The sequence below is a fragment of the Cibotium barometz genome, chromosome 7 (assembly GCF_041138505.1).
Source record: "Cibotium barometz isolate CiBa-2024 chromosome 7, ASM4113850v1, whole genome shotgun sequence".
In the NCBI taxonomy this organism is placed as follows: Eukaryota; Viridiplantae; Streptophyta; class Polypodiopsida; order Cyatheales; family Cibotiaceae; genus Cibotium; species Cibotium barometz.
In genome coordinates, this window is record NC_141052.1 from 57,270,783 (window position 1) to 57,296,093 (window position 25,311).

Consider the following 25,311-nt stretch of genomic DNA (forward strand, 5'->3'; position numbering starts at 1 on the left):
TGTGTGTGTGTGTACATACATACATACATACATATATATATGTAGATACATATATGTGTGTGTGTGTGTGTGTGTGTGTGTGTGTGTGTGTGCGCCTATGTGTGTATATTTATACATACATACATACATATATATACACACACGTATGTACGTACGTACGTACGTACGTACGTATGTATGCATATCTGCACATGCACATGCACATGCACATACGTATACATATCTCCATGTGAGTGTGTGTGTGTGTGTGTGTGTGTGCGCGCGTGCGCGCGCGCACACACGCGTGCAGATATGTAAATATCTGCATATGTATGTGTGTGCATATGTATCTACATACATACATACATACATACACGTATATGTATATGTATATGCACTTCTTTTGGGACACCAACAACACTTCGCATAGCAAAGCCTCATGCTCTGATACCATTATGATGCATCACACTCCACACAGAAAAGTTTCTACAAGTCTGGGATGACTAACACATGCCCACTCATAATGGCATCCTTGAGGCGAAAGAAACCCTCTTTCTCATCAACAACTATCCATTTGAAGGCTGCCTTCTTCTTACTGAGCTCATGCAATGGCGAAGCAATCTATGATAAAACGCTTGTAATATGAGTTTCGTACTTCATGTATGGAAGATAGCTCAGGCCAATTCCAAATGGCTTCAAGCTTTGCAGGGTCCATCTTGACGCCATCCTTTGACACAATGCGCCCCAAATAATAAATATTTGAGAGGAAAAAATCACCCTTCTTCACATTGATAAAGAGCTTGTGCATACGAAGCTCTTCAAATGACAAACACCATCGCCAAGTGTTGGCGATGGTGTTCCTCCTCATTCTTGGAGAAGCCACCTGTGCACGGGATTGGAAACCAATTCTTGATAGTAAGCTTATTTAAAGCCAGGTCATCCACACACAATCAGAAGGAAGCATTCTTCTTCTACACTAGCCAGACCGGTCAGCAATATGGCGAAGAGCTTAGCTGAACCAAACCTCAATCCAATAGCTCCATCACCTACTTCATAATCTCCTCTTGCACTGCTCCACTTACCCTATAAGTGGGTCTATTTGGTGGGGAGCTACACGACACCAAATCAATGTGGTGATCCTCATGTCTCTCAAGAGGTAACTCTCCTAGCAATGCATCTGCAAAAAGATATGAATTGTGCAAACTTATAACCATTTGAAAGCATAAACCAATTCTCACTAGTAAGAGGGCTACAATTTGAATTCAATTGGACTGTTTTGCTACTGTCCCGCCTCTTTCTCTCTCAGGTTTGAGAGGGGGCTGATTATTCCTGGTGCCTCGCTTTGTTGGAAAGCACTTGAGACAAGTGTTTGAGAGCTAAGATTTGTTCTTTGTTGCTGTGGATATGGCTCCTCCCCGTACGAACAAGGATGACGAGTTGAAAGGACCCAACTACGCTCATTGGAAGCTTCAGATGCGGATCTGGTTCATCCACAAGGGTTTGTGGGACATTGTTCAGGGCACTGAAAGGTAGCCTAAGCATCCTCAAAACTCTAGGCGGTGGACTCAGGATCAAGAGGATGAATTTGCTATGGAATTACAAGACTGGGAGAATCGGGACTCGAAGGCGCATTCTATGCTTGTGCGGACCATCACCAAGGAGGTCTCACCGGCAATGCAAACTCTCACCATTGCTCATCAGGTATGGTCAAAATTGGAGGATCTCTTTGCACGAGATTCATCGATGAGAGCAGTTACCTTGCAAGGGCAGCTCTATGGCTTGTTATTTCCTGAAGGCAATTTCAATGCAATCTTTTCTCATGAAGGCCAAGGTTATCCATGACCAGTTACTGGCTATGGGTGCTACTTTGTCCTCTTCTCAACTGGCTGCTCTTATCCTCACCAAGCTTTCTCCAGACTATGATGTGATTTCTTGATCTTTGCAGTGCCAGGTCACATCCACTCAGGTGGATTTTGATGATCTTAGCTCCCTACTTTTGGAGGAGTCCGTTCTCATCTCACAGGGTAAGTTGAAGGTGTCGATCAACAGTTCTGACCAGGCACTTTCCTCATTTCAAAAGAAAGGTCGGAGTCATTGCTTCTCTTGCGGGAAAAGAGAACATCTATCCAAGGATTGTTTGTCCAAGAAGAAGGACAAGACCAAGGACAAGGCTTCATCTCAGAGAAAAGGCAAAGACACGACACAGGATAGTGATACAGATTCTAGTACCCGAATGAACGAACAAGAAAAAAATTATGGAAGAATCAAACTAGAGCTCTAATACCAGATGTTGAAACCTGCAGGTTCGGATTAGCGACAACAAGACACTCACAATAGAGCTCAAACAGAGTGAGAAGCAACCAACTCGATGGTGATTACCAAGTTGAATGAGTGGTACAAGGTACAAAGCATAAGTGCACACCAATGGATAGGTGTTCACATGCACAAGAAAAAAACCTCCTGACAAAAGTACCCCAGCTAGTCCTACAGTGTTCACACACCACTACATATTACATAGATGTCTACAATATAAATGTATGTGTGTGTATGTGTGTGTGTGTGTGTGTGTGTGTGTATTATACATATACATATATACATACATACATATATATTTTTTAACACACACACACACACACACACACACACACACACACACACATATATACACATACACATATACACACTTTTTTTTTTGTGAAAACATTGTTTATATTAAATAGTAAACTGTACAGTCATAGTCACCCGAAGCAAGTGGAGCTATGAGAACAAACTAAAAAAACTAGGAAAGTTCTTCAAACTGCTAGAGAGAGAGCTCGCCAAGATCATAGCAATCTCGAAGAGACCGGAGTAGGGCAGCACGAAATTAGGGGAAGGGATGAACATCACCACCAAAAAAGTGCCAATGATTTCTAGTGGAATAGATGGTCCAAAGAGCCCAAAATCGCACCCATGCGAAGAAATCATCATACCCCGGTAAGGCCGGAGATAAACTGCCAAAAATCCAAAAAAGTCGCCCAAAGCACTGTTGAGGGAATCTATACTGCAGTAGTGTTGTCAAGTGATGAGGAAGATCGCGAGAATGCAAGCAACTCCACAATAAGTGAGGTACGGTCTCGGGCATAAGGCGGCAACACCGACATAAAGCTGGAGCAATATGCCTTTGAGCCAGTAGAGAACCAACCGGTAGCGTGCCTATAATGCATCGTGAAAAAAGACCCGTTGCTTAAGTGGCAACTTTGACTTCCACACCTTTTTTAAAGTCAATTTCCACCAGGGCAAAGGCTTATCCATGTGCCATAGCTTGTTCCCATGTTCCACTATCCAAGGCTAAGGAATAAGCAAACGGTAGGCCTTGGAAGCAATGAGGAGATGGAATGGGAATGAGGCATAACCCGATTGTTGACGATCAAAATGCCAATCCTATAATGAATCCTCCTCTTCAAGAAGGGATACCGGCTAAAATGGAGCCAAAAGTTCAGCTATGGCACGCCATATCGGCCTATGAAGCATGCCCAGCTGCCATTGCCTGGTGGCCCTCGAGAAAGAAAGAACCATACTATACTCATCAACCACATCCTGTACCATACATATTCCCAAAGTCGATAGATGATAAGTCTTTCTTGGGTGATCCAACACTAAAGGCCAAGGAAAGGCTCGACTCCAATGAATGCTCTGAGATCGGAGTGAGTTCCATGTATGTGGAGGTCTACCTGACCAGTGGATGAAACATAAGATCTACTGCCAAGTTGTAATCAAAGAAGTGGCATAAGGGCAACCTGGTATGCACCCAGTAAGATGACCAAAAATGACATCCAAGTGATCCAAAACCCAGTGACCATAAGCATCTACTTTCATGTGTGCACACATGGCTGGGCTGCATTTGACGGACAAAGTCAATAAGCAACGTGGCTTTACGTGCCAGCATGTGATAGTGAATGTCGAGAATGTTCAGGGCCCCATGCATTTTTGGCGAGCACACACAAGCATGTTTGAGCAAATGAAGCCCTTTGCGATCCAATTGTGTACGCCAGAGACAAGCAATGTCACGAGACATAAATGCATCTTACTAGTCCAGGGTAACAAAGGAAGGTGAAACTAAATGTACACCATGATGATCGACTCGACAGTTCGCAAGTGGACATGCAAAGGCCAAGTGGATAGCCTCCAGTAATCAATTTTGCACTCCAATCGAGTCAACACCAATACCATATCATCTTTCAAAGAAACATCCCAACCAATCGGATATCCCAAATGCCTGACCAACTGACTGGGTGGAACAATCTGGCCTGGCCAAAGATTAGAATGCCAAAGATAGTGGCGGACTGATAACAGCTTCGACTTTCAAAAATTGACATGCAACCCAACTGCCAACCCATAAAGCAAAAGGGCATCCATAATCCGTTGCAAATCTGTTGGGTTATTTCTAGGGAAGGAGTCATCAGCATAGGCTTGTGCCACAAAGTGAGAACCATCCAGCATCGCAATACCATGCAAGCTGCCCTGCTGAGTAAGCTTGTCAATATATGATAGCAAGGGGTGTGTGGAAATGGCATAAAGTAGCGCACTAAGTGGGCAGCCCTGACGTACCGATTTACCCAAAGTCCAAGCAACAGAAAGTTCCCGACCAAAAATGCATTAAGCAGTACCCCTTGGTATAGCCAATAAATCACATTTCGCATTTTGGGTCCTAAACCCATTCGATCCATCACCCCAGCTATGAAGTCCCAGTGGACAGTGTCAAATGCCTTAGCAATATCTACTTGCATGATAAGACATCCTGGTCAGTGTACTTTGCATACTCAATACCCATGTAGGCATTTGCTATGTTGTCCATAATTTGCTGCCTGGGAACAAAGCCGTATTGTGCTGGGTGCAATCCCGAGCGAAGGTAGCCCGTAATGCGATTAACTATCATTTTGGTGACCAGTTTATAAACAGTGGCATAAGAGAGATGGGCCTGTAGTCACCTAAATTCTCACAGAGTTGCTTTTTTGGGAGCAATTTCAACAAGCCTTCCTTCCAAGAATGAGACAACATGCCGTCACGCCAACATTGATTAATCATGCATAGCAATGGAAGCTTCAATTCCGGCCAAAATGTGTGAAAGAATTCAATCGTCAAACCATCCCACCCAAGAGACTTCCATTTCCCCAAACCTCTAAGTGCAGCTTGTAGTTCTTCCTTGGTAAAGGACTCTTCCAAGTCTTTTGCCTCATCAAGTGATAGGATCGGTGTAACCTCATCCAAAAGCATAGTGCGAGCAGCCAATGCATCGTGTGTAAGTGGCATAGGACGCGCAAACAAATCCCTAAAATGAGAGTGACATATTCCCGCAAGCTGTTGCTTAGTAGAAGTCCACGTGCCATCAGACAACATAAGACGTGCTATGCCTTGCTTTTGTCTAGATCCATGGAGACCTTTGAAAAAAGACTTTGAAGAGCATCCCTTATCAAGCATTGATTTTTGCCGGGCACGCACTTGCCACGTAGCAATCTTTCGTTTATCATTGCCCTTGATACAAGATTCACCATCCATGAGTGTGACATTTTCCTCGACAGCACATATATAGACACACACACACATATATATACATATACACACATATAGACACATACACACACACATAGACACATACACACACACACACACACACACACATATATATACATATGCATACACATGTGTATAGTATATGTACATGTACATACACACACACACATATATATATATATACACACACACATATATATATATACACATATATATATATATATACATACACATATACATAACATCTACATATATATTTACTTTTACATTTACATTTATGTAGATGTAGATGTAGATGTAGATGTAGATGTAGATGTCGATGTAGACAGATATCATGATATGTTTATATAAATACTTATGTATGTGTACATATATAGGTATAAATATATGTACATCGACATATATACTATATTTATTGAATATTCATATTTATACATACATACAGATATACAATGTGTGTGTGTGTGTGTACACATAAATATGTATATATATATATATGTATATATATATATATGTATATGTATATGTATATGTATATGTATATGTATATGCATATGCACACATATACATGTGTGTGAGTGTGTGTGTATATGAACAAATGTATACATATATGTGTGTGTGTGTGCACTAGCGCGCGCGCGCACACACACACATTATATATACAATAGTTATATTTTCATTTTTATTTTGAAATTATTTATTTGGACATGTCATAAAACTACGATTTCCCATCTTCATGATTTGAGTTAGGGCATAATGGCTCCCTCACCAATATTGGCCTTTTCTCCTTCTAAGTTTAGAGCTAAAAAGATCCACAATGCCATATTTTTTATAATGCTCCGCGATAAAAAAGTTAATGTCAATCACCTTCAGTAAGTCTACCAACACTCCTCGGCTGGTCTCATTGTCATCCACAACAAGCACGAGAGCATCCTTAAATAAATGAACCTTCGAAGTGCAAGATGAGGGTACGTGGAAGCTGGCCGTGAACCAGAAAGTGCTTCCTTGGTCCTCCATTCCATCACTTTCCACCCACATCTTTCCACCCATTGCAGCAGCAAGCTTTGATGAGATCACCAGGCCTAGTCCCGTTCCTCCATAAACTCTGCAGCAACCACAAACTGTTTCACAATCTTTGATAAAAAGCAGGCTCATATCAACAAAAAACTGTACTCACAGAGGGTCTTGTCTAAGCAAAGAGCATGTTACCTTTCCATATCCAAAGAACATATTACCTCTGTGTAGAAGAGTCTACTTGGGAGAAAGCTTGAAACAATAGTGATTGTTTGCTTTCAGGAATTCCCAGCCCTGCAGAAGCAATTTGGAGCACGTCAGAGACCTGAGAAACCACATCTTCGACATTTCAAAGCTTTAAAGGTCAAAGACTACATGAAGCGTACCAGTATCTCTGACTGCAAAAAGAAGCTCAACAGCATCAGCAGTTCTGCTTTTAACTGACGCAGAAACAACCACCTCCCCTTTCTTCGTAAACTTGATGCCGTTACCTACAAAGAAGATACTTCTTGTCAAGTGCTCTCTGACTCTCTGAAGCTCAAAGCAATCACCACTACTTGAACTTATAAATAAGGTGTATATAAGTTTTGTGTAATATCTAATAATAAAAGATTAAACACCATAATTAAAAAATTAACATAGAAATCTAATACATATATAGAGTTTCTAAAATATGGGTTGTATTGAGACTATATATAATACTTTAGTGTGTTTATACTACTAAAATATCAATGATGAAAGATATGTTTAATGTTATAAAGTACCATATTCATTTTGCACTATATATTCCAATTACTATATTCTACATTGTTATATTAATAATCATTGACATTGATTTTAACCTCTCCCTCTTTGCATACTTTGTGAACCTATTGTAGCACTTTTGGTCTTTTGTATTGTAGCACTCTTGGTCTTTTGTAAACGTTAAACTCTCTCTTTTAACCTCTCCCTCTTTGCATACTTTGTGAATGTATTGTAGCACTTTTGGTCTTTTGTAAACATTAAACTCTCTCTCTCTCTCTCTCATTTCTTCATGAGTAGAGATAGCCCTGTCTCATGGCGGCACTTCAGAGAGCCCCGGACCCCGACACCTATTGCAGACCCACAGACATGGCACACATATGCAGAGGGTCTATACCATGCCCCACAGCAGCCACCTATACCTCAGCCACAGGAGCCTCGACCTACCACAGCTAGCTTCTTTACCCACTCGATGGTACAGGAAGCTATCCGCCGCCTACAGCATGGACGGGCCGCCGACCATATGGGCCTGCAAGGTGAGCATCTCATATATGCAGTAGATTCTTTAGCTCCTTTTCTTGCACACCTGTTTAACAGGGCACTAGCAGAGGGTTTGCCTGCGGAGTGGACGATGCACACCATTGTGCCGATTCACAAAACAGGGGATATGCTCGATCCGAGCAACTACAGGACGGTTATGGTTGGCCACGTGCTAGCCAAACTCTATGGTGCAGTGCTGGAGCAGGAGCTTAGCTTATATGCTGAGCGAGCAGGTTTACGCTCATCAGGGCAGGCAGGCTTCAGGAGAGCTTTCTCTACCACTGACCATGTATTCACTTTGAGATGTATGATTGATCAGGCCAGAGTGAGGAACAGAAAGCTCTATTGCTGCTTTGTGGATTTCCGCAAGGCATTTGACACAGTACCACGAGAGAGGCTCTTTCAGCGCCTGCAGTCTCTTGGCATACCAGCAGATATGACATGGGGCATCTATGCATTATATGAGCAGGTTTTTGGGCGAGTCAGATGTCCAGGAGGTATGTCCGAGACTATTGCTAGCACCATTGGTGTGAAGCAAGGATGCCCACTTTCCCCCACGCTATTTGGGTTATACATTGATGAGGTGGCTGACTTCATTACACGGGGAGGCGGAGATGGAGTTGATTTAGCAGGTACCTCAGTACATATTATGCTCTATGCTGATGATATTGTATTAGTGTCTGAGTCCCCAAGTGGTCTACAGCAGCATCTACATGCACTCCATGATTTCTGCACGCAGAGGGGTCTTACTGTGAACCTTGGGAAAACCAAGGTTATGGTCTTTCATACATCGAGACAGGGCAGGAGTCAGCTGACATTCACTCTCGCAGGATGCCAGGTGGAGGTGGTGACATCATACGTGTACCTAGGGGTTACCTTCTCTGCAGCAACCACACGCTTTACCATGGGTTCAGCAGCCAGAGCTAGATTGACACGGGGATATGCAGCATTGGCTATGCTAGAGAGACAGTGCCACCAGGCGCATTTTCAGGAGCCCCGGACGAAGGGGTGGCTATTTGACACATTAGTCACACCGGCATTGATGTATGGAGCAGCAGTATGGGCGCCAGGCCTTGCTACTCATTGGTGGACACAGATAGAGAGACCACAGGCCCTCATGATGGCACGCATGATACGCAGCAAACCGTCAATACCTCATGACATTATCCGAGCAGAGTTTGCTGCGCCTCCTATGATGGTAGAGGCCATATTTCAGACTATATGCCTGCTAGACAGATTCAGAGAGATGCCACAGGACAGATTATCATACAGAGCTTTTCAGGCATCTAGACAGTTGGCTGAGGCAGGAGACAGAGGATCATGGTATGCACAGGTCACACATTGGTTCTCACAGCATGGCCTAGACATGGATCATCTACCACCATTCCAGTATGACAGGGATGCACCACATATCCGTCTCTCTCATAGTGAGAGGAACAGAGTATTGAGACAGGATCTATGGCAGCTCTATACACGAGAGACATGGATATCGCCTACACAGCCTCTTCCACCGAAGATGCTATACTACAGAGATCACTTCATGAGTATCACTGATGATGGATTTATAGAGAGGCCTAGATACATGGAGGGCTTTTTACCACACGGCTCCCGAGTGGCTATTGGTCAGCTCAGAGTTTCATCACACCAATTGGAGATTGAGACTGGCAGAGCAGCACGGATCCCTCGAGAGGAGAGGGTATGCAGATTGTGCAGAGAGGAGGTGGAGAGTGAGGAGCATTATGTATGTTGATGCAGAGCATATACAGCCATCAGAGAGAGATATCCCATTTTATTCAGAGAGCCACATTCCCTACGCCAGATCTTTGAGACAGCAGACCAACCATACTGGGGAGATACATTCTAGACATACAGCGCCACAGAGAGACATTATTACAGGCTCAGACAGCTCCAGAGGGGGGGCGACAGACACAGATTACTACATTTTTTCAGAGAACCATACCCCTCCCAGCCCCTACACGGCAGGGAATTACTCTCCAGAGAGCAGAGACACTTAGAGCCCGCAGGAGACAGAGGACACCTGGCTTTCGGACACCACGCCTATACCAGAGAGAGATGACAGAGATCAGAGCTCAGTTTCACAGAGAGGGTGCGGAGCGACTGGCTCGCTTCAGAGCACACCCAGGCATGTTCTTCAGGGAGCTGTGGACACCCCCTTCACTGATGTATACCATTTTATACCCTCAGTATGGTACAGGATGGAGCTAGCTAGGTTGCATATCATGATTGTATACTCCATGCATATAGCTTTGCATTCTCCTAGTAATAGAGCTCCATCCCCTGCACACCCAGATTCAGCTTTTTTATTCAGTACTTTTTCATTTTGTTGGGATGACAGAGGATACCCCATACAGGTACTCCGATTTGTCTCATAGGCCGAGTTCGGTCTTTTGGAAGACGTTAATAAAATCTCTCTCTCTCTCTCTCTCTCTCTCTCTCTCTCTCTCTCTCTCTCTCTCTCTCTCTCTCTCTCTCTCTCTCTCTCTCTCTCTCTCTCTCTCTCTCTCTCGGCATGTACTTACTGGAGCTCAGACATCATAGGGATGCATTATTGAGATGGCATACCGAAAGGTAGGTCAATACAGATTTCTTCAGATGTCATGCATCCACATCAGAGCCCACTGCCCCCACAAGCGCTCCGGTCCTCCGCCCTAGGGGGGTCCTCAATGATAGAGCTCAACCTATCTTGCAGGCCAGACTTCCCCAATCCAGAGCATCAAGGTATTTCCTATTCTAGGTACCTTACACAATTGGGATGAAAACTGTTGGCTGCTACTTGGGTTTGGGACTTGACAGGGCATGCTCGGGCTTGCCTCCATTCACCATCATTTCTTGATTCTGCGTCAAAGTCAAAGTCCAGTCATATGCTGAGGCTCGAAATTCCATACAAGAAACGGAATGTTTTGTATCCAACCCCCTGAGAGACAGTTTCAGCTTCTCATCTTCCGACTTCCCCAACTATTGTGCCATGGTTATGACCTTGTTTGAATAGGTCAGCACGGGAGACCCATTCTCGGAGAGTTTGTAAAACTCATCCTCCAAATTGGTCAAATACTAGGGTGGAAGGAACCCAGCTTTGAGGTCGGACACAAAAGTATCCCATACATAATGAGTCGTGCTTGTGTTTGGATCTATATGGAGATCTAACCAATGTTGTCACCAAGTAACGGCTTCCAGTGAGGTGTGGAGCCACCAGATGGACTTTATCTTGAGGATTTGGAACTTTAGCCGCTTCTCGACCAAGCTTATGTTGATAATCCAACGTCGCGCATTCTACCTCGGGTCGGTATTCAGCATCCTTGCGTTTGGCCTCCTCTATCTGTCGTTCCTCAACAAGTTCCCTCTTCTTTGCTACTCCATGAGAAAAAGCATATGTTGAAAATTTTTGGGAACCCTACTCTGTAAACTGCTCTTCAAGCTGCTCTTTTTTTCCTCTGTTTCTTTTGCCCAAACGAGTGATGAGTGGTTTCGAAGGTGAAACCAATTGCTCCAATCATTTGAACAAACCATGAACAGGTGAATTGCAACCGGCCTTTAGAAATCTGACGGGCAGTGAAACAAACACTCGCACACAAAACACTTCATCACCCATGGGGACCTGGAAAAGGAAACAACAGGGGGAGCTAGAGTGCTCCTGCAAATAGTACAAGGACACCGATTGGCCCCAAAACGCGGTGGCGCCCCTTGCGGTATTTCTTTACTTGATCAAATTTGAGTATAAAGTACAACTTGTAGAATCCTCTACCAATAGGATCCCTTATAGTTTCACCCAGGACTTCCAAATAAGAACTCTCGTTATTACAGCACAGCATACCATAGAGAAGGCACACCTGTACAACACCTCCCTGCTTGAAAAGGTCTTCTCCATCTCTACCATGGATCCCTCAAACCCTTTCCCGAACGGCAGTAGAACTGTACCAAACCATATGTCCTTCCCTAAAGTCAAAGCTTGCATGTAATCTCGAGAAGACTACAACCTGTTCACATGAATCCAAAGACGGCTTTCCACATGAAACCAAAGACCTGATTTCGATAAACCAAAGACCTGTATCCCATAAACCATAGGCCTGTTTCCTCGATACCAAAGTCTTGTTTCCTCTCGAATAAACCAATGTCCTGTCTCCATGACAAATATACCATCCAAGCATGGTTGCCAAAACCCAGAGAGAGAAAGACAGAGGACGTGTCAAGCAATCCCTGAATACACATAAGTCCAAGACAAAGAGTAACAACACAACTCTTCCATGAACATCATCATGTACATCTTAGCTTGATCCTCTGTATCCCATTCTCTAAAACAAGGCCTGCAATCCACGAATAAAGAACTGTCTGACGGAGGTGTCGATGATCTGGTAGATGGCGAGAGCGATCATGGAGGTCTTGTTGGTAACGAATTGGGCCTAGACGATAACGTCATGGTTCTAGATGATGGGACGGTTAGCGCGCTACTGAATGGCCAAGGGCCTCTCTAAGCCGTAGGCGTAGATGCCCTGCAGGAGCTCATCCCGAACACCCATCGCGTCGGAGCTGTTGTACATCTTCACGCCCGGACTTGTCTCATAGGCCATGCCATCCTTGTCCACCTGCGCCCCGCCTCCGCCACCACCTGAGACCGTTGCTCCGCGTGCACCACCACCACCACAGACCATCACTCTGCTTGGCTACTTTCACACACACAACCGCCACGTGCATGTGGACTACTCCACTCTGCCGAAGGGCGCCCGCCTGACTGCTTCCACATACGTAGCCTGCCTGGCGCTCGCAGCCCGCCTGGCTGTTTTCCATACGTGCAGCCGCCTGGCACCCGTTGCTTGCTGCAGCCTGCCTAGTGCCCACACATGGCCTGCTCCAAGGAGATGCGCCTGCATATACCACACGCTACCACACGATGACTCCCGCTTCGGAATCCGCCACCCTTCCCTTTATAAAGAGGTGCCTCTAGTTGCTTTTTCTCCAAAAACTAAAAGCAATAGCAAAAATGCAAGCCTTCAAATATAATAATTATTTTTAAGCCTTCAAAGGTTATTAAACCTTGTAAACTTTAAAATCCTTTTGTCCCCCTTCACACTTGGGCTGGCCACACATATGGGTTTCTTTTTCATATCCAAACGGATGCCGTTCACACAACCCGTGCCCGTGCCCGTACCCACCTGCTTGTTGTCCAGAGAAAAACACAGGGTCGTAACATGAATCTTTACAATGTAGCCTTCTTAGACCCAAAGCATGCAAACTCCTAGAATCTAGGAGAGTTGCTATTTTTGGTAGACTCTGATGGAAGTTCCGTTCGCATCAAAACCTCTAGATTTTTGGAAAGATAAAAGACTTACTGTCATGTGCATCATAGATGCCATGGACATTCTTAGGGGCTAGTCCAGAGGAAGGCAACCAGAAAAAGAGCACGAGAACCAGAGTTGGGGCACAAGGAGCAGTAAGTTGGACTTGAAGCAAAGCTGGAGGAAGAACCAGAAGGTGCTGTCGGCTGCAGGGAGGGTGTCGTCGGCTGGACCAGATCAGGTCGGCTGCAACAAACACCTCAAGCCATGGAGAAGCGCAGTCCGACCAGCTAATTATGTGTTTCAGGCCCAGTCGGCTGGTTCGACAGCAGTCGGCCAGTTTATATATTGCTCAATAACCCTATAAAAGGCCATAGTTGAAATCATTCAACCCTCTAGGGGTGTGGGTCACTAGGATGTCCCATAGGGGACAGAATTTTGGGGTTTACCACCTTTTCTTCAAGGCAGCCTATGGCTGTAGACAAGTACCTTTTTGTACCATATGAATATACTGAATTTCCAGCACATCTCTCTCTCTCTACTCTCTCTCTATATCTGCGTTTTGCATCAAATGGTTTTCCAAGAGTGTTTAGGACTGAAACAAGAGTGTTTAGGGCTGAAAGAAGACCCCCAAAGCTTCCGCGTGTTACATTGGTATCAGAGCATCAGGCTCAACAAAGCTAAACACTGATTCAGTCCCATATGATGGTGTACAGGTCCAAGGTACAGGAAAGTACACGGATACGAAGCCCAAGGCAAGGAGCACAGAAGCGGGAAGAACTCCCAGGAGGTTTGTTGGTGGTGTTCCACAAAGCCAAAGGGGATGGCAGTCCTGTGAGCCAGATAGGTTCTCGGGCAACAGTCCCAAGGGAGGTTTATCCTCCAAGGGTGATGTGAGAGTGCCAGACTCGTTTATCAGGAATGAAGACCAAGACAAAGTTCAGAGTCAGGGCAGGAATGGATTGTGGTCTAGAGAAAACCAGATGCATAGATCTTCGTCAGAGACAGAGTGGTTTGGAGAACATGCTGGGTTTTTCAGAGAAAAAAGGTTGCCAAGGATGGATGATAACAGAGGGACTTCGGGACAGGATTGGGATGATGACAGTCATCCAAGAGCAAGTTGGAATCCCGTCATCAAGTTTAGCAGAGGGGGATGTCATGTGCATCATAGATGCCATGGACATTCTCAGGGGCTAGTCCAGAGGAAGGCAACCAGAAAAAGAGCATGAGAACCAGAGTTGGGGCACAAGGAGCAGTAAGTTGGACTTGAAACAAAGCTGGAGGAAGAACCAGAAGGTGCTATCGGTTGTTGCAGGGAGGGCGTCGTCGGCTGGACCATATCAGGTCGGCTGCAACAAACACCTCAAACCATGGAGAAGCGCAGCCTGACCAGCAAATTATGTGTTTCAGGCCCAGTCGGCTGGTCCGACAGCAATCGGCCAGTTTATATATTGCTCAATAACCCTATAAAAGGCAATGTGTGCCCATAGTTGAGATCATTCAACCCTCTAGGGGTTTGGGTCACTAGGATGCCCCATAGGGGACAAAATTTTGGGGTTTACCACCTTTTCTTCGGGCAGCCTATGGCTGTAGACAAGTACCTTTTTGTACCATATGAATATACTGAATTTCCAGCACATCTCTCTCTCTCTCTACTCTCTCTCTCTATATCTGCGTTTTGCATCAGATGGTTTTCCAAGAGTGTTTAGGGTTGAAAGAAGACCCCCAGAGCTTCCACGTGTTACACTTAATAAAGCACCTTTTGTCAAATTCTTTACAATTTGGGATATTTTTAGCATAGAAGGTTATGGAAGTATCACCTCTTAAATTAAGACATGCGGCATCTAGAATAGGACAAGTGTCTCTACACTTTTGTCATTTCATCTTACTGTCGTCAATTTAGCTAACACTTGTCAATTAAAGTAGTCACTTGTCATTTGGAGCTTACTCTTTCCATTCATCAATTTCAAGGCTGCATACTAGAGAATACACTTGCTCCACATTGTCAACAACGATCTATAGCAGCTGTCCTCACCAGATTGCACCATATTTGGTGAAACCAAGGTGTGGACAGAGAAGATAGCTTGCTACCCAGACAATGCAAAAATTAGGGTTAGGATTTCCAAACCCTAAAAATCAGAATTTTCAGATTTCAACCCACTTTATTGGATGTACCCGGCTGGGAGCTGAAAAAGGTTCAGGCCCTTTGTGCCCGTGGTTTGATTCGATAAATTCTTGCAAAGGGGGAGGGGCATGTTCTCCTGTCAATGAGGTCTTGTTTCTCTTTTCTCTAAATCCTACTTTATTTCATTATTTTTGATTGTTGATAAAGAGGTCTTCTAACAAGTAGTTCATCAAATTGCCAAAACATCTCATTCGTAATCATATGAGTTATATATTGCCAAAAAGTCCAACACATTGGTGATGTGGCACCATGATTGGTGACGCACCGTGATTTTGCAGACTTATAGATGGATGAGGATAATACCCCACACGCATGAGCTTCCATGTGTATGGAGATAAATTTTCACATGTATCCAAAGATGCCTATTATCATCAATATTGCACATGTAGCTAGTTGTCTATGTTTTATTCTTTTCCATGATCAAGTTATCTCATGGAACTATTGTAACACTTTGTTCGGTCTCATATAGACCCATTGTGTCTTTTAAAGCTGCTTAATATAACTTTCTTTCTTTCTCCCAATTACAACATGCCCGGCATCCGAGGCCTACTAGACACAGACAACCCTCAACCACACTGCAACTTTATATCCGAGAGATCCTTGGAGATAAAGGAGTGATGAGGTCACTGATGCGGAAGAGACATATTTATACCTAATGCCAAATAGAGGACTTGCATCTGAAAAAAGCACAAACCAACTTCCTGACACAAGGACCTGCATACAAAACTCACCAATCAAATTCACGAATATCTGAAGTAGCCTCCCTGGATCCCCCATGATCTGGTCAGGGACATCCGGATCAATGCTACAACAAAGCTCCAAGCCATTTTTTATTGCACGTGCTGCCAGCACTGACACAGCATGCTCCAGCTGGTCAAACAACGAGAATTGCATTTCCTCCATCTCAAGCTTCCCTGCTTCTATCTTGCTAAAGTCCAGGATGTCCGTGATGAGACGTAACAGATGCTGTGCTGCAAAGCGCACCTGGACCAACCAAGGGTGCATGCACACTATAAGGCTCCTCAACCAGAGCAAAAGCCAAAACTTGAAAATAGAAGAACATCTACTGATGCCAAAACCAAAAATAGTTGCAGGATTGTACATAGTCAAGGTGCTCTTGTTGCTCAGGAGTTATTTGTGTGTCTAAGCAAAGCTCTGTAAAGTTTATAATTGCATTCAAAGGAGTCCTAATCTCATGGGACATGTTAGCAAGGAACTCTGATTTTGATCTGTTTGCAGCTATGGCCACATCCTTGGCTTTCTCCAGCTCCACTTCTATTCTCCTTCTCTCGTCTATTTCCTTTGCAAGGCCATCATTAGCACGAGCCAGATCCAAGGTTCTTTCCCTCACCTGCTTCAATAAAAACTTACATTAAAACACATCATCTGCTAATATCATCTGCTATTCTATGCAAGCACCAAAATGTGAGACTACAACCTTATGCTCAAGTATTAACTGATGGCTTGCAATTTGGTGTGCCATGCTATTGAATATATCCTTCAGGTCAGCTATCTCATCACGAAGGAGGATAGTCCCCTTCCTCACCCTTGTTCTCATATCACCTTGACCAAGAGAGGCTGCAGCTCTTCCAAGCTCGATAATAGGGGAGGTGAAAATCTGTACCCAAAAAACAAAAAGGGTAACATTACATTAGCAAATCACAAATGACATGGCTGATAGTGGGTGGCAGACTGCAAGTGTTTGCAAAGAATCACAAGAAAGATCGCTAGACAGTAGATGAAACTATATCCTGCATGTGACCATATCCAAGTATGTCAAGAAGTCCGTGGTACTCTGTAGCTTCGGGGGATCCAAAGAAAAAAAAACAGAGTTGAAAAATTGACAATGTATGCTAAATGAGGCAACCTGCACGTGACCAGAAAAAGAAAACATTAAGATTCATTTCTGTCCTTTAAAATAGGTGGTCTCCTGGCTGACTGCTGGGCACCCTGTTTGGGCTGTTCTAGAGGCCTGTCTACCCTCCACATCCCATGGTCTCATGAGCTGCTGACAACACTGCTCACATAAGTACATGATTGCGCTCAAATAGCTAAAACAGAGGCTTGTTACTCGAGAGGAACAGGATGCATGCTTGAATCTCTGAGGAGTGCAAATATAGGCTTCTAAGATACGAGCGCGCTCTTCACACCTAATTGATAACGTGTGTAGATGTTAAACCTGGATTATGACATGTGTGAACATGTTTATCTTGGATTGAGGTTTCAAAGACGGTCCCAGTCTGCCCTAGCTCTTTTTTTTAAATTAAACAATCACAGTTTCAGTTTTATGACACAAACACAAACATAAGAAACACATAGATTGTGAAGAATGCGATTGAGCCCAAAATTTATTTTATGAAATCACGAAGTATCGGGCCTTTGGCCATATATTCAAAAAATGTCTAAAGAGGTGGCTAATTGGAATCCTCATTGGATTCGGAGTGATCATCATCATTGTCTTCGTCATCCTCTTCACTTCCTTCCATCGCTTCACGCTCATAATCAGGATCCTCCTCTTCCTCTTCCCCTTCATCCTACATACATTTCATCAAGCCCAAGATAAGCAATAAAATACAATTAGATGTGGAAAAGAGAAGGGTTTAAGCTCACTCACCTCATCTGCTTGAGTCCCCAAAAGGGACTCATCCAAGTGTACGCCTCGCGTACGTATCCACGCCCACAACTGCGGACGTGGGCCTTGTTGAGACTTTGATCTAGGCATGTTTATGGATCATACGGGTAGCATAGTTGCAATGAAACACGTTTCATTCATTTTTTATGAAATGAAACATTTCAAAACTGCTTCTTTCGAATGAAACGCGTTTCTTTCCCTCCCAATACATTCCAAGAGGCTACTGATGAGGACATTGAGGATGTTGAGGATTGAGTACCAACACTCTAGATTGAGGACTCTAGTCTTTGGGGCTATTAGGCGCCTCTAGTTTGTCATGCATCTATCAGCATGTTTTACTTTGTGTATTTCAGACTTCAATTTTCTTTTTTGTATCAGCTCAAGATTCAGACTTTTTGTGATCACCTTGAGTGCTTAGTGGACCACATCAATCTTGCCTGCTTTATATATTGTTTCTTGAGTTTTGAGCAGTTGCCATTATTGATGATCGAATCCAAATCTCGATTCTTGATGTTGCCAGTTTATTTATTCCAATTAGTCGGTTGGGTGCTCGCTGTAACTAGGTCACCCTGAATCTTTAGTTTTAACTTGTAAACATGTTTTAATGTGTAAATGATGCATTTTAATATTATTCTACAGGCAAGGCAAAATATTTTTTGCATATTATAAACTTATATATAAATTTTGGGACCTATACCTCCCTCTTGTATGAGACATTTTTGAAACATGTGGGATTTGAAAGAAACGTTTTTAAAACGCATTTCAAAAAACCCATGGCAACTATGACAGGTGGTGCCCATATGGAGTCCAAGGACATGACAAGAAGGTTTGGACATGTTTATGGATCTTTGGGCCGTGATCATGAGTCGTCCAATGGCATGGTTTGAGGGTAGTGACTCCTTTCAGTGTCGTACGATTCATGGGCAATGCCCATATGAACTTTTTTTTTTCAACTGGCCTTTGGTCCAAGATCCTCCTGTAGTTTCACCACCCGTAGGTGCTTGATTATCCGCTCGTAGGCGATGTTGCCGAGGAAGCACCAAGGGGGGATTTTGAACCCATAACCTCTTGGTCCTAGGCAAAACACCTTCACCACTTAAGCTATCACCTCATTGGTAGTGCCCATATGGACTTGAGCGGAGCTCGTATGGATATTGGCAAGTACACGTGGTGTACTATGAAGGCTAGACAGGATTTATAGTGTCAAGATGAAAGATGAGGATTTTTCAAAAACATTAATGACATGTGTACATGCTAGGGCCACATGGCCACCGAGGGGGGCAAACTTGATAAAAGGACCAAGCATTTTTAAAGCATGTTGGGGAAAGCAAGATTTAAAAACATATAAGTTGGTTATATTAAAAAGAAAATTAAAGAAAAGCAACCTGACCCATATAAATATGTGGCTTGGGTTATTATGGAATCATCAAGAGCAAGGAGCTCTCCACACCATCATTTAGCGGACTGCTTCATCTGGTATACTGGACTAAGGCTGTTTGATGGATCAGCACCGTGGCCACTCCTACCCTTACTTAATCCTGCAAGGATATTCCCTTCACTGCCTACTTGAACACACGAGTGTTTGTTCGGTGGTTTTCTTTTTTCAGATGGTGCTCACAAAAACTTCTTGTTGTGAAGACCTTTGAGGACACAATTGCTAACTAGATGGGATCAAGACGACATGCCTTCAAGTGAGTCAGAGCAAGCAAGCGACCCTTGTATTGAGCCAAGGCTTTTGGATCCTACAGCCACAAGACCGTCAGCATCGACGGCCTTTGTAAAGCTATGGGGGGAATGGAAATCTTGTACTCAAAAGAAATCACTCCTCTTGGATTGTATTTGGTATTAATAAATCCTTGAGGGGGAGATCGGCCCAAAGCATTATTCCAACCCTACTGTTGTGTCCTATGATCTATCTCTTTGTGTTACTATTTGTTTGTTAATTCATGTGTATTTAAGTGTTGTCACTCAACTTTGAACTTGAAAGAATCACATGACAAGTGATCATTGGAACCTATAGTCAATAACTGTCGCTATGGTCCACTATGGTTGGTGATTGCCATATGTGAGTGGCCATAGAGACACTTGGGTAGTAGTCCACAAACTGTGGACTGGGGACTAGGCCATGAGATGGCTCTTGACCATAGACCACCGTGCTTAGCCTTATATAAGCCCTATATATACAAGTCGACCATAATTCAAGCTATCGGCCTGTTGTTGATGGCCACGACTGAGTAAAATATGCTACATTTTCACACGTGTGGGATCGGGTTGCTGATGTGGCACTCTTGTATGATAACCACATGTGATATGACCTGTATATACTATAATATGTCCTCATATTGTTGCCAGCCACCTGTGATATGACTTGTATATACTATAATATGTCCTAATATTGTTGCCAAATCTAGGATTAGATGTGAGGTTTAGCCATGTCCACGTTGTCAAAGTCATGCAACAGCAACACGCACACCACCCTAGGGCACTAAGCAACGTCGATGGCTGGGCTCACATCTCCTAGCCGTTACTCCCCCCAAAAAACCAGGCCAGAGGAGATATCTAAAAACAAGGTGCCACCACACCCTATATATGGGTCTTCGACTTCCCATGCTCTTGCATATGGGATAATAATCCACAACTTCTAGTCATGCGAAAACCCGAGAGTAGCTACAAGAATTGCCACCTCCAACACCCTCCCTCAGTTCGAGCACCTCGATCAAATAGAGGTTAGGACTGCCCAAGACCACAGGCCAAGCTCTGATACCATGTCAAAGTCACGCAGTAGCAGCACACACACCACCCTAGGGCACTAAGCAATGTCGGTGGCTCGGCTCCCATCTCCTAGCCGTCCCCCCCCATATAAACCCTCCGGATGCTTCTCAGCTGCTTGCATTTACCCTACTTGGACCTGTACACTCCTTATGACAATGCCCTTGAGAACTACGACGATGCCCTTGTGGTGCAAGTATGACGCCCTTGGGGTGGAGGCTTGTGATGTGGCTACACCTGATGATCTGCTACACCTGACATAGCGGAAGCCTTCATGCCTTTAATCGCAGCCCTTATGCACCCTGTAGGAACCTTAATGCAAAAGGCATAAGAGAAATACTCCTGTGAAAATGTAACATAAAGGGCAGATTTTACTCAGTCGTGGGCATCAACAACAGGCCGACAGCCTGAATTATGGCTGACTTGCATATGTAGGGCCTATATAAGGCTAAGCATCATTGTGGCGGCTTGAATCCTGAGGTTGTCCAATGTGTTGTAGATTACATATACTGAAAACCTGTGGGATCAGGTTGCTGATGTGGCACTCCTGTATGTTGGCGGACTGTGATATGACCTGTATATGATGTAAATATGCCGTAATATTGTTACCAAATCTGGGATTAGATGTGAGGTTTAGTCATGTCCACGTGAGTGCACATGACAACCATAGACCACCGGCTGTCGTTTAAACCAAGATATGGCTTGATTGCAGTTTGTTGTGCATGGCAACCAAGTCAAGATTTGGACTCCTTGATCCCAAAGTCATCGGTTGTGAATAGATCGAGAGATGGCTTGATCATGGTTTCGCTGGATGCAATCCGATCAAGAGTGGCTTGTCTTTTGCAGAACATGGAGCTCTCTCAGCTGCGGGCAACTCATTAGAAGCCAGGAGGATGTCACAAATCTGCTAATTGATAACATTTGTGTACGGGTTAATCCTAGAGTATGAACATGTTCATCTTGGATGGAGGTTTCAGGGACGAAGTCCTTGAGACTTTTGACCTGGGCACGTGTATGGATCATATGGGTGGTGCCCAAGAATTCAAGGCTGAGAATAAAGTATGAAAGCTGGTGGCATGTCACCCACCTGCATGGACAACTAGCATTGTCCTCCCTGTCCGTTATCTAAAAGAGTGCAAAAACTCCAATCAAAGCACCTTCAAGGCACTGACCGCTTGAGATCTCACAGATCACTTTACGACCGTATGCCATCCATAAACTTAGTCTGGACCTCCTGCAACAAGCGCTCACAGTCTAGACTCTGAAGTCACCACTTTCACTCCCCCACTAGAACTGGTCTTACTTGTGGTGGTTTGAACAATTCTATAACTTCTTGCACTCATATGCTGCTAGTGACGATTGTCTGGACTCTCTAGAGCACCAATGGCCACTCTCTTGACGCTCCTTGCAACTATAGTCATGGCGACATTTGCTCTCGTAACGCCTCTCCAGACTGTAATCATGATGATGTCAACACCAGTTGTCACTATGGCCATGGTGGTGGCCCATGACAAAAACTGAAAGAATCCTCGCAACCAGCATAGCGATCATACGCACATCCGTCATGCAGGCTGTCATGGAGACCATCTCTTTGCTACTTCCTGCGGCCCAAGGTTCCATATGCTGCTCCCCGAGCAGTTTGGAGCTGCCCAAGATATTGGAGCTGAAAAGAGATGCCCAAGGCGTGGATAGGCTTGTGATGGAGCTTGAGAAAAACCAAGATATTTGATGAGAAAAAGGTGCTCCTCTGAGCTCTGACACACCAGCAATGAGGGTTCTTTTGCCTGGTATGTAGCCAGCAAAAGGTCCCAGTGGACCCACTTCATTGAAATTCTTGTTTGACCTTTGTTTTCATGCAATTGAACTAAAATTCTGGTGATCCCAAGAATACTCCCTTTTGATATTGAAGTACCTAAAGGAGGGGGATAGGCCAATCTTCGGCACCCAATGTGATGTTGATGGTCTTTGATAATTTGTGACATTTAATTTGTGGTTAATTGTGTGTTTCATCAAGTTAATAATTTAAGTGCTCTGAGATCCACATTTATACAGTTACGAGCTACGTTTAAAGGAACCATGTTCATGTGTTGAGAGGGTGTGGAAAATCTAGAATGTCACCAAATTATTACTTCGTAAGTGTCGTTTATTGAACCATCTCCATAACATCTGGCCTTGGAGAATCCAAACCACAACAAAGACAATATATAGAACCCCCACTGTCCGTCCAAGTTTGTATTCCCTTTGCAACCATGACATAGAAATGCATCATGCAATAACTATTGAGGATGAAAAAGAAAGTAACTAGCAGAGAATAACCTTAGCTAACCCCAAGGAGGCCATCACACCCAGAAAGACGAGTACTACTATAGTGCTAACTATCACAATCCGAACATTTCGAACAGGTGCATATGCCTCACGCACTTCCAGCTTTGCCAACAAACCTGACACAACATCAAGAGCAACAGTCAGTATAACTGCCATCACTCAGTCTTATATAACACACCAATGCAGTACAACAAAAAATGTTGGTACACACCCCAGTGCATGAACCCAACAGGTCTGTATGCTGCGATGACTTCCACACCATTGTAATCCCGTTCTCTCATAATTCCCGACTCTCCAGCTAGAGCTCGAGTCATTACACCTTCATTTGGAACTACGGTAACATTTGCATTCTGCAATGCTGGGAAGAGCAGATGGACTGTATTTGTGTTTTCTAGCACACCTACTAACAGTTCGCCAGTTCCTTGAAGCCCAGTTCTATCATAAATTAGCCCCTCCAATTTTGTAGCATTAACCCAAGTCAGTAGCACTCCAATCAGAATTTGCCTCTGCATAACAGATGAGTTACGTTCATCAAGAAACCCTAACATGTATTGAGAAGAAGCTACATACAGTGAGCTCACCAGTATCTACAATGAAGCAACGAACCAAAAGTAGCAGATGAGAAAAGATAATCAGCACTAACAGGAGGGAATATATAAATGTTTACCCTAAAGATAATCAGCACTAACAGGAGGGAATATATAAATGTTTACACTAAACCTAATGTTTACCCATAAACAGGAGGGAAAATACTAATGTTTACCCTTAACCTGAAGCATCCAGATGTAAACATTCAGAAATCATACGATTAAAAAAATGTTTACTCCTTGCCATCTAAAGCATCCAGATGTAAATATTTAGAAATCATACGATTTTAAAAATGCCCAAAGGGACAACAATGGACAAAGTAACTTGTTCAGACGTTTGTGAACTACCCCGTAATGCCATTAGACTGCAACTACTATGACTTGCCCAGCATGGTCAGATATACATGGGGTATAAGCTCCCCAGCACAAGCTCTAGACCTCCTGCAATCTGCAGAAGTACAAAATATGCAAAGGACTAACTTGACTTAGAAGATAGGTGCAGGATATTGATGGAGCATGTGCGAAAGAATTTTGGGTACCCAAAGGAAGTCCCTAAATCCCTTTTAAGGGAATTTAAGGGTCACATGGAAGTACCCAAAATCCCTTCATACAAAGCAAAGGGGTCACAGCTTGCTGCTTCAAAATGCAGCACTTAGGTAAGCCATGGAATCAGGAAGGAAATGGACCCTTTACAGGTGTGCTCAAGCTTGTAGGACCTATGTTTTCAAGATCAGCCTAGCCTTTTTAGCCCACTTCTCACTATAAAATAACACCCCCTAAAGCGCACATTTAGAGTCCAACCTCTTGATGAGATAGATCCTCTATAAAGTCATGGATGTGGAGGACCCACTTTGATCCCCACATTGTAGCATTGTACCGGCGGCACTTACAGGGCTGTTGTTTCCTCGCACAGCTCTAGTTGGGTTTTTCTTAACATGTTTTCTCCATGATACTGTCACTTCATGGACACATTGTAGCACTTTTGGTCTCATGAACCTTTGGTCTTTTGTAAACATTAATAAAATCAATCTCTCTCTCTCTCTCTCTCTCTCTCTCTCTCTCTCTCACTGTGAGGTGGTCCCATATGCCTTCAAGGCATTCCGTGCACGTTAATATGACTTTCTTTCTTTCTTTCTCTCTCTCTCTCATGTATGCATGGGCAGCATGCATTGGTACACACATGCTTAGTGCTCGTACGAAGTAAGACCACTTCCAGGTTCCAATACCAAGGGGATACAATTAGACAATACCTGATAGATGGCTCTTGAAATATTGTATATCCACCCTGTAGGAGTCGGTAGAGGATAGCCAAGCTTTACCCCCTCAAGCCGAACCAAGGAGACATCCGCTGGATGCATTGTGTTCTCAAACCAAGACTCCCCAGTGGCGATAACCAACTCGCCTTTACTGTCGTATATAGCGGCATACAGAAAATCTGATATCACCGAAACTGCAGATATTAGATCAAACTCTGCTAGGCTCCTGTTGTTACCTGCTTGGTTGACTAAATATCTATTTATTAAAACCCGGGTGGCAATCAACTCTGCTTTGTCTGTTTCACTAATCAAGTAGCCTTTCAGCTGTTCCTGCCTTAGAGTAGAGACAGTGATAAGCCTGCGTTCTATCTCCTCCACAAGTTGCTCATGAGCCTTCAACCATAGCACCAATGCCGGAATTCCAGAAGTAAGCACTACCTGG

The 25,311-nt window shown here is 43.9% G+C and overlaps 1 protein-coding gene across 2 annotated transcripts in view; it reads right to left on the minus strand.

The window, feature by feature from the left end:
• Positions 1-25,311, minus strand: part of LOC147637237 (uncharacterized) — a 56,153-nt gene that overhangs the window by 29,547 nt on the left and 1,295 nt on the right. For both annotated transcript variants that reach the window (XM_086800847.1, XM_086800848.1), the window contains exons 2-10: positions 24,864-25,307; positions 23,238-23,532; positions 23,018-23,142; positions 16,739-16,918; positions 16,403-16,651; positions 16,032-16,284; positions 6,930-7,034; positions 6,765-6,837; positions 6,397-6,634 (exon numbers count right to left, since the gene is read on the minus strand). In XM_086800847.1, coding sequence (XP_086656973.1) covers positions 6,397-6,634; positions 6,765-6,837; positions 6,930-7,034; positions 16,032-16,284; positions 16,403-16,651; positions 16,739-16,918; positions 23,018-23,142; positions 23,238-23,532; positions 24,864-25,307 — 1,962 coding nt within the window. The remainder of the gene's footprint in view (positions 1-6,396; positions 6,635-6,764; positions 6,838-6,929; positions 7,035-16,031; positions 16,285-16,402; positions 16,652-16,738; positions 16,919-23,017; positions 23,143-23,237; positions 23,533-24,863; positions 25,308-25,311) is intronic.